General features: G+C 35.8%; 3 protein-coding genes across 3 annotated transcripts; 1 reads left to right on the plus strand and 2 right to left on the minus strand.

Annotated features, from left to right (window-relative positions):
* Positions 1 to 265: 265 nt before the first annotated feature.
* LOC106366502 (protein BRANCHLESS TRICHOME-like) lies at positions 266 to 1444 on the minus strand. Its single transcript, XM_013806107.3, has 2 exons — positions 1302 to 1444; positions 266 to 1204 (listed from the first exon to the last, which is right to left on the minus strand). Exon 2 carries the CDS (start codon positions 1189 to 1191, stop codon positions 391 to 393), a length of 801 nt encoding a protein of 266 aa, XP_013661561.1. The 5' UTR covers positions 1192 to 1204; positions 1302 to 1444; the 3' UTR covers positions 266 to 390.
* Positions 1445 to 1691: 247 nt separating this feature from the next.
* Positions 1692 to 3252, minus strand: LOC106366501 (beta-carotene isomerase D27, chloroplastic-like). Its single transcript, XM_013806105.3, has 4 exons — positions 2486 to 3252; positions 2174 to 2280; positions 2001 to 2096; positions 1692 to 1912 (listed from the first exon to the last, which is right to left on the minus strand). Exons 1-4 carry the CDS (start codon positions 3211 to 3213, stop codon positions 1863 to 1865), a joined length of 981 nt encoding a protein of 326 aa, XP_013661559.2. The 5' UTR covers positions 3214 to 3252; the 3' UTR covers positions 1692 to 1862.
* A 3071-nt stretch (positions 3253 to 6323) lies between these two features.
* Positions 6324 to 10122, plus strand: LOC106379544 (two-component response regulator-like APRR7). Its single transcript, XM_013819472.3, has 4 exons — positions 6324 to 8708; positions 8782 to 8973; positions 9439 to 9567; positions 9680 to 10122. Exons 1-4 carry the CDS (start codon positions 8271 to 8273, stop codon positions 9785 to 9787), a joined length of 867 nt encoding a protein of 288 aa, XP_013674926.1. The 5' UTR covers positions 6324 to 8270; the 3' UTR covers positions 9788 to 10122.
* The last annotated feature ends 272 nt before the right edge of the window (positions 10123 to 10394 follow it).

Consider the following 10394-nt stretch of genomic DNA (forward strand, 5'->3'; position numbering starts at 1 on the left):
ATTCATTCGTTGGTTCTCTACAAGATCAGATTAGAAATCTCATTGGTTTACTTTTGAAGGAGAACAATTGTCTCTCTAATTCACTGCATCATTCAATACCAAAACCACTGAAGCAAGTTCAAATTTATTCAGTATTTGTTAAATTGATTCCCAACATGAAGCTAATTAGTCTATAAATATATGCTTTACATTTCAAATGGTAAGTATCAATATTTGAAGTTAAATGAATGATGGAGGAAATGAAAGAAAAAAAATCAAAGTCTAGTTAGCTTCATGTTGCAAAATCCACTGAATATTAGTACAAACAAAGAGTGTCCTTAACAGTACAGCTTCCAGCTTAGATGTTGATTATTCAGATACAAATGAGAGGGAATATAAGCTTTTACAGTATCAAGCAGATGAGTGAATAGAAGCACATCTTGGAGTGGTCTTTTGTCTGAGAAGAGTCTTGAGCTGAACCTTCTGGCACTCGATCTTCGAACCCCATTTCTCACTTTTTGATCTTATTGCTCTCATAACTCTAGGGAACTCCACAAACCCTTTGATCCCTCTCTTTATGTGCGGATTCTCACACCTCCCACTCGCAGGTGTACTACTCGCTCTATCCAGTATCTTTGTTTTCATGATCATGTTCCTCTCCTTGTCTCTTTCTTTATTAGACTCCTCTAACTCAGATAGCTTCTCCTCCAAGAAAAGCCTTGCATCCGACAGTTTCATCTGAACTCTCTCTTCCCTCAGAACATCTGCCAACCTATGCATCTGTCTCTCTTCCTCAACTTCTTGTCTCATCCTAACCATCTCTGCTTTCTCAGATGATCTCTCCTTTAAGAGCCGCTTGTATTGCATCTCCTCAGCTTCTCTACCCTTTCTCTCATCCTCCACATCTTTGGCCAGCCTCATGTTCATCAGCTCTGCCCGTCTTCGAGCTTTTCTCTCGTAGTTCAGCTCTGCCTTCAACCCCTTGATCTCGGCTCTAGCTTTCTCTAGTTCAGATTCCATGAAGACTCTTATGAAATTTAGATCCCAAATAAAAGACTTGCGTTGGTGTTGATGCTCTTGAGACTGTGAACAACAGTAGTAAGGGTTGTCATAAAGTTTCCAGACTGAGTCCATTATATCTGAAGTGGTATTGTGAGGATCTGAAGTGGGGATTCTGGTCATCATCGTTTCATGACTCCTCTCCATCTTCATATCTAAGCTTTAGCTGTAAAAGGAGGTGGTGAGATGTCTTTTATTTTTAAACAATGTATTCAGTATAAAGGAAAAAAAGGAAATAGAAAGTTGGGTTAATCTATTATCACTTTAGAAGATGGAAGTGTGTTGTAAAGCTGAAAGACTCATCACATGTTTATCAGCTCTAATCATTCTCTCTTGAGTCTTTTCTCTCTCTCTCTCTCTTGACCTCAAAGTTAGCTGCTATCTTTAGAGAGTAAGAAAATTGGGCAGAAACAAAGGCTGTCTTACTCTTTAGGTAACTAACAATAACAGTTCAATGTCTGTGATTGTTTGTTGGGCCAACCAACTTCCATGTGCTTTCAATGAATCACCTCCCAATCACACTCCTTTCATTCTGTTTGTACTCTTAGGTGTGGCCCATTCAAATATTAATGTTTCACCTGTTCAGTTTTGTACACCCTAGCTATAGGAATTAATTCAGAAATACGCTTCACGGAAAAGTGGAGAGAGAGGTATACGCTCAAGTGTATGTGTATCATAAACTTTCACAACTCAACTAGAATACTAACACAGAATACTAACTAGTATCAAGACTCTTTACATTGTTGACTTTTATCTGTATATGCTTGTAAAAAAGTATATAATGTATCTCTTGGAAAAAACACATCTGGCTGATCCAATGCCTTTCATGCGTGTAGTTTAGGGCAGACTGGCGAGCTTGGATTGGACATAGAACCTGCATGCAGGCAGGCAACATCATCATGTGTTAGTTTAAATTACATACTAGCTACATCTAATTCAATCTGAGACTTTGCAAGACGTACATATGTCTGCTAGACAAGGTTGTCTGGTGGCTGGATCATCCTCAAAGGCAGGAGGCGCTTGGCCGTATATCATCTCGCAACTCATATCATCAAAATCTACGAACAGAAAATGAAGAGAATGGGCAATTATGTTGAGGAAGAAGAGATTATATGGTGAGAAAGAGATTACTTACTTGGGTTCATGGTGAGTGGGAGGCCAAACTCATTTGTGAAGAAATCTTGTGTTGGGATCTTGCACATATTCACACACATTCCTACACACCCACTGTTCTCCAGATACCTTCAATATTAATAGAAGTAAAAGCAAGTATGTGAACGATTTTGGGGGCTACGAATAATTTAGTAAAAATATAAATATAATTTTGAGGCTTTATGTTTATGTATATTAGGTTTTAAAATTTTGGAGATCATACACCAATGTTTCAGGTGCCGTGCCTTCCACAACAAGTAGTAATAGTCAAAAACAATTTGAACTTAATTGCTACCTGCATTTCTTTATACGAACGCCACTTCTCTGTTTCACCCCATTCACTTCCACTTCTATGACCTGAGAAGGACCAACCAACCAGTGAAAGAAAGGCACGGTAAGAGCTGCATTAAACTCTGCTGCCCATTTCGTAGGTGGAAACAGTTTTCTAAACTGTTCAGGAGCGCCAGGAGGAAGCATGGAGAGAAGAACCTCCCTCACAACCTCTTGCTGCTGCGTCCTTGATCTTCCCTGCATCACTCTCTTTGAAACCTCAACGAAGCTCTCGTAGTCGTAGTCCCAAAACCCTTTCTCCTTCATCTCATTCTTCTTCTTCGAGCCACCAAACTTGTCCATCTTCCTCGCGAACAGTCCCATGAACACTCTCTCAGCTAAGCCATCGTTGTATCTAGTCTTCTGCCCTACAGGAGCTGGCTCTCCGCTCGGCTCCGAGATCCCACATCGGATGCTGCCACGTCTCCCGAAGTTGAGATGAATTGCTTGGAGACTAGCAATAGCCGCCATGGATAAGATCTTTCCCTCTCTCTGTTTCTGCTCTTCCCTACCAACGCACTCTGATTTTACTACATATAGTGGCCACACACATAATACACACACGCAAAAGGGTGAGACAGAGAGAAGATTCAACTCAAAACTTACAAGTGTCCACTTTGTTTGCCTCTTGAAACAATTTTTCACTTTAGTTATTTTTCTACTTCTGCTATCATTATTGTGGACTAAACACATCTCGGCCCATTGACATACAATTAGACATAACTGGCAATGTAAGCATTTTTTTGACAACATCAATGTAAGCATATATTTATATTCATCAATCATCATCATTATTTTTTTAAATCCTCATTTTAGTTTTAAAATATTTTTATAGAGCGTAAATTAGGGGTGGCAAAAAAATCAAACTGAACCAAACCGAACCAACCCAGCCGAACCCAAACAAAAGTAATGTCCCAAACTATTTGGTCAAAAATTTTGTCAACCCAAATAGTTCGGTTTGGTTTGGTTTTAAGTTAAACCGAATAGAAAAATCGAAGAATTTATTTAATTAAATTAATTAAGTATACTAATAATATTAAAATTAAAGATACTTAATCATTTAGCCTAAACAATTAAGCATAATTTTATATATTTTATTTCTAAATGAATAGAAGAGACACAGCTAATAATAAAATAATATGATTCTTATACACTATTATCAAAGCCAAAAACTACTATGATATTTATATTAGGTTTGAAAATAATAATACAAAAATTATTGAATTGCATTTTCTACATTTTTATTGTGATGTTTGGCTTTTATGTTTAAACTAGGTTAAAATATGCGTCTTGCGTGAAATGAACACTATATATAAATCACTTTTACGTATTATATATTTTTTTACATATTACTAAATAATAATTATATATTAAATATTAAAAATTCAGTAACTATTGCGTATATTATCAAATTGATGTGAACACATAAATACATTTTGTTAATCTAAGCAAACACTTTTTATTTTATATGGTCTATAAATAAATTTAAACGGTATTAACATATATAGTATATTTTTAGTATTGATATTTATTAAATAATTTTTTCTACTCATATTGTTTTTGATCATTTGTATCATTTTATAATAAAAAATTGAATCACTGATAACAAAATTGTGTGATGTTTATAGTTTTTGTAATTTATAATTAAAAAAAATATTCAATGCAAAGTTTAAAATTTAACTATTAATTTGTCAATATTTATTCAAATCTTTTATAAAAAAATGTTCAATTTTTTTTCAAAATAAAAATATTTATATATTTTATATTGTATATAGTTAATTTAAATGATATTAATATATACATATTTTAAACCTAAGCAAACCAAACCAACCCGAACCAAATTCAAATTTTAACCGAAATGTCTTTTTCCCAAAAAAAAACCCGAAATGTCTATCCCAAATGCAAATGAATAGATTATTTACTCTTTTTTTTTTTGTTTTAACCGTTTTTGTCAACTAAAAAGATTAGAATAAGCGTCTATAATAAAGGTTCCATGAAATTTTGATAGCTTGCTTTACAATTTTAATCTCAAAAGTATATTCCAGATTATATCTTAGTACAATTATATTTTATCTACACAGTTTTTCATCAGCGGTGGTAGCGGTAACAGTGGAAGAATTAGATTATTTTTGTTTCTCTAGTAGTAGCAGTACGACTTCAAAAGTTTTCAATCAGTTTCTTACTTTTGATTATGTCATGCCTAATAGGCTAATACTCTTAAGTAGACTGTATATTAAAAACATGAGAGAGAGAATTCCTACAAAGATTCTCAACACTGAATAATTTGATTAGTAAATTTATCGACTAAATTTTGGAATATTTTACATTTTAAAACCTACAATAATTTATCGAAAACAGTTCTAACCAATGTGTATACTAACCAAGAAGTTTATGATTCTGTTAATTTAGATTTTTATAACTAAATTTAGGTAACAATTATCATGAAAAACTGTTATTTTGTGACAAATTATAAGTTATATGGATAACATATAAACTTGTGTTTATGTTCTGTTATGTTCTTTTGGCTAGAGAAACAACTTGAACATCTTTTAGAAAAAAAAACTTGGAGATCTAAAAATGCAAAATTAATATATATATTGTAACAACTCGTCCTGTGGAAACTATCCGCCTATAGATCTCAGGCTGGTCCTGCAGAATATCGACTCTAATTCTTCACATGTGAATCTTTATTGATTTTTTTCTTTTAGGTTATTAATGTGTTTGGCGTTACTTGAACCCAAGACCTCATCTTTTAACAATTCAATTATATAACATCTCGGAGCGTTATAGGTAGCCAAATCAATTCTGTTAAACGTTTCCATATATCACAATTTGGGATATTACAGTTCACCCATTTTCAAAAAACGTAACGTCCTCGTTGCGCTTAACGACATATCTCAAAACGCCTCTCGGGTTAGAACCGAGATGGCTAACATAGTTCTGATACCACTTATAACGCTCTGACCGTCCACGGCTAATAAGCCAGCCACATCCACTTTCTCCGCCCCATGGATCCCATCCTATTCCAACGATCGGTCCGTTAATTTTCCAAGGCCCAAAATCATTTCCTCGTGCATTAGCCTCACTCGCACGGTATCGCGGATCAATAGGTCACACATCCTTTCACTACTCTAGTCCAAGTACGCTCAACTCTGAAGTTCTAAACGAATATATGACGGAAAATCGATCTTTCAATGTATTACAACTCGAGATGTTACATATATATATGCAAAATTAAAAACTTAAATCTGTAAAAAAATATTTAAGAATACAGACGAGGTTTAGCTAATCCTTAATTAATTTCAACAAATCCGTATAATCTTTCTTGCTTAGATTAACATAATCCAATATAAACCATCTAATTCCGTGTGCAATGCAAAAAAGCTCATACAACGTTTTTGAGCTCTAAACTTGCATGTTCTCATTTTGTTCTTCTTTAAATGCCATCCTAATCTACAAAATTGATCTATAATCAATCCAATATAAAATAATAATAATAATAATAATAGCTGTCAAAAAAAAAAGAATAATAATAATAATAATAATAATAATAATAATAATAATAATAATAATAATAATAATAATAATAATAATAATAATAATAATAATAATAATAATAATAATAATAATAATAATAATAATAATAATAATAATAATAATAATAATAATAATAATAATAATAATAATAATAACAACAATAATCCAATAGACATATTTGACAAGTTGAGATTAGCGCAGCGAGAAGTCTCACGACGCTTTGATGCATGACAAGTTGATGAAATATAGACGGATTCATTTATAAAATATATGAAAACGAGGGCTTGTCTGTCAAATTCATATTTTTGTCCGCTATAAAAACCAGCAGACCAAATAAACTGGACCTTACGGCTCTCTCTCTCTCTTCCCTCTCTAACCCGTGAACCTTCAACCCTAATCAGCTTGCGCCGTCTTCAGCCGGTGGCGGCTCCGGCGGATTCGCTGCCTCCGTCGCCGGCTGTCTCTCCCTTCTCTATCCTTTCTTTCTCCTTCCCTGTCTCGTCTCTTTCTCCCTCTTCTTAGCTTCGTCGATATACTTTCCGTTGTGGTTTCTCTCACTCCTCTCCGGCGTCGCTGCCCGGTGGTGAAGATTCTGGAGCGGTGGTGAGGCGCGGCTGGGAGAGTGGAGCTTGGTGGCTCTTCCGTGGGTTTCCTTCGAGGCATCGCTTAGATCTGGCCAGATCTGCTTTCAATGGTGGTCGATTTTGCTCCGGTGGTGGTGCTCCGGCCCTCAGTCGTCTCTTCCGGCGTCAGTTTGCGGTTGTTGATGACAAGTGCCCTCGTTCTCGGTTTGGGGGTTCTCGTTTTTGAGATTTCTCTTCAGATCTATCTTCTTCTCATTACCAGTGAGAGTTTATTGTATCAGGAGTTGATTTTGAATCTCAGGCAAGTTCTCAGACAGTGGTGGTGATTCTCTGCTGGCAGCTCTCCTTGCAGGTTGGTGTAGTGCTCCTTGTGGCTAGAAGGTGTCTCTGTCTAGCTTGTGAGATAGGGCTGAGCTCTTCTTCTTGGCTAAATCAGAAGTGGCGGTTTGGTGAAGCGGGTTGTTTGAGCTTCTCTTTGCGGAAAAGGTCAGACTCTGGTTCTCAGGGTCAGTCGCTCGTGCGGGTTATTGTTGGCTTAGGTATGTTGTAGTCGACCTTGGACTACAGTCCCGGTGAGGGCGAGTGTTGCTAGCACCTCTGCAGATAGGGTGTGGTTCCGCGGATTCTTTGCCCTGTGGTGTTAGCGTCCTTTTTTTTCGTTCATAGTCTGGTGGTGGTGGCGGGTTATCAGCCAGTGGTCTATCCAAATAAGAGTGGTTTGTGCTCGAAGTTGGGGTGTTGGTGGTTCCAGTGGGGGTCTTTGGGGTTTTTAGAGTTCTCAGGTGCCTGTGAGTTTCAGGAAGGAGGAGTAGAGGTGGCTGTTTTGCGGTGCTTGGTGTCCGGTGCTTCGACAGGCTCTGGTTCGTCGGTTCCGCCGTTTCGGTACGGCCCCATTGTCGTCTATTCTGAATTTCAAGCTCTAGTTGGTATCTGTGCAGTTGCAGGTGGTAGGACCTTTGTGGTAAGGCCATTTTTTTTGGAGGCGAGTGCCTGGGGAAGCCAACTATACCGGCTCGTGACTCATGTTTTAACTGGCGCCTTCCTTTGGGGTTCGATCTTGCGTGCTGCTCGCTCTTAGCAACCCTTACAAGTTCTTCCCGTGTGTTCTCTCTTCTACTTCTAGGTTCAGCTCATTCTCGCGTTTTTCTTACTGTAATTGTTGTTGTGTTGTAGTTTCTTTTTGGCGTTTGTCTTCTGCTACTAGTGTTTCTCTGTAACTTCTGTCACAAACTTTAAAATGGTAATGCAATCTTAACATGTTTACCAAAAAAAAAATAAACTGGACCTGTCATGGCTTGGTTCTGATACCAGAAACTAAACCAAGAAAGAAAGAAAAACACTTTCTGGGAAAAAGTCCAAATTTACATTAATTCTTTTCTTTTTGCCATTTTTGGATTCTGGTGATTTTTCAAAAATAAAGATCACGAGTGTCACTTGTGCACTCTGTAACCGTTTCATTTGGTCAATTCAATTACAGAAACAAACCAAAAAAGAAGACAGAACATAACCCAAAAGATTGAAGTGTTTTGCTTGCTGTCTTCTTCTTCTTCTTCGATTGAAAAAATCTAGAGTTTGTTTTCTTTTTTTTTGTAAACTAAAAATCTAGAGTTTGTTAAGAAAAAAAAAAGAATGGATTCTGAGCTTTATATCGTTGATGGGTCTTCATCTTCTTCCTCATTTTGCCACCATTCAAGTAGTACTGAACCAGATATGTTTTCTTCCGACACAACAACAACAACAACAACAACAGATCTCTTCTGCAACAATCCTTATCTTAATCCTATAGATGATCAGTCTCTCAATTTCTTTGACAACTTTACCCCTACGACTCATCATCTCCTCTCTTCATCTCCTCCACTCTCTCAACTCCAAACCCTTAACCTCTCCCACACTAACACTTTCCCCAGTTTCGAAAGCTTCGACGCCGTCAAAACAGAGCGTCCTCTGTTTAACTCTTCAGTCATGGAAGATTCATCGAGTTTCCCGAATCAGAATCTCTTAGGCTCGCCTGAAAACTCCATCCTCTCCGATCACATGCGACGTGTCTACAGCACTGGAGATTTGCAGGTATCAATTTACTGTTTTCCTCTGTAATTTCACCTATAAAACAAAGAGAGTAACTTTTTGTGTACTTTTAAAGAATCTGAGAATGGATACTACGGGACAACGATCATACTCGAGTCCTTTAGGTGTGGAGAACTCATGGACGACGCCGTTTCCCGGAGAAGAACAGAGTTTGAAGGTGGGGCGTTACAGTGCGGAAGAACGTAAAGAGAAGATTTCAAAGTATAGAGCTAAACGAACACAAAGAAACTTCACCAAAACCATTAAGGTAATATAATACCTGTTCATGCCATTTTGTCACGTAAATAAAATAAATATGTATGTTTTTTTGGTTAAAACTCTATTTTTCGGTACAATGGAGAAAAGAATTCCCAGCTGTGATCTTGATTCAATCAAATCTTACATATTGAAACTTCTTAACGAGTTGCATTTGGAATATAAAAGAAAACTTTAATTTATAAGCTTGATATCTAGTATAGTAAGCCTTTTAACAAGATAAAATATCTAGTATAGTAATGAAATATATATGTTTGATTGGTTAGTTATAATTAATTTGAAAATCTATGTATAATTTAAAAATTCACTCATTTAAAATTTAATATGTGGCTCTTAATACCATTACAGTGAATTTTATTTGAAAAGATACTCAAACTAAACGTTTACAAATTCAAATTATGGGATATTTTTTGTTGCATGGTTATAGTTAGTTTATTTAAATGAAATGTTTTTGAAGTATGCATGCCGGAAAACGTTGGCGGACAACAGACCAAGAGTACGTGGCAGGTTTGCACGTAACGACGAAGTTTTAGAGAACCCCAAGATTGCTTCTTCTTTCTCTATACAAGAAGACGACGACCTTTGGGTAATTATCTAATAACCAAACTGCATTTATTTTATTTACATAAAGGTTGTATTTCAATTGAGCTTAAGTTAATAATAACCTAAGAATTATATATCTTTTAAACTTGTGGCAGAATTTGGATGGGTTGCATGAGGAAGAAGAAGCTTTTATGAGTAGCTTTGTGGAATGTCAGTCTCAGCCTCAACGACAAATGCAATACACAACAACTTCCTTCTGGTGAAAGCATATCTGTCTGAAGAAAGAAGAGATGAATATTATATTTTCCGACTTAATTTAATATGGAATGGAATCGAATCAAGTCATATAATGGATATTTATTTTTGATTCTCACTTACATCAAGAACAAAAACTAATATATGACTCGATTGTATAGTACTGCACTAGAATAAACAATTCATGTTCTTTACAAAACAATAATAATAATTACAAAATATGGATTTATTTTAGGAGAATAAAATAGTGGTTTAAGTTTAACTAGTCACTTAGTGATAGTGGTGTTGTAGCTTTTTCATCGTTTTACTTTTATTAATATGGAAACTGTTTCTCAGTTGCCTTTATGTGAATATGTAGAAAGTTCAAATATTTGTATCACCTTTGGAGAAATATTTGACCCTTGAAGGAAGATTCTTCGGTGAAATGATGTGGTTATTGAATCACTTTGAATTAGTGGACTATCAAACATTTATGTAATCTTAATTGTATATCATGAGAAGATTAATATACTAATGGCCCGAATCATTGACGGTAGTCAAGATCCTCCCTTGTCATGTTGGTATTGTCTATTGTGTGTATATATACGATTAATAGCTTAGAGAAACACAATTCAA

The sequence above is a fragment of the Brassica napus genome, chromosome A9, assembly GCF_020379485.1.
Source record: "Brassica napus cultivar Da-Ae chromosome A9, Da-Ae, whole genome shotgun sequence".
Taxonomy (NCBI): Eukaryota; Viridiplantae; Streptophyta; class Magnoliopsida; order Brassicales; family Brassicaceae; genus Brassica; species Brassica napus.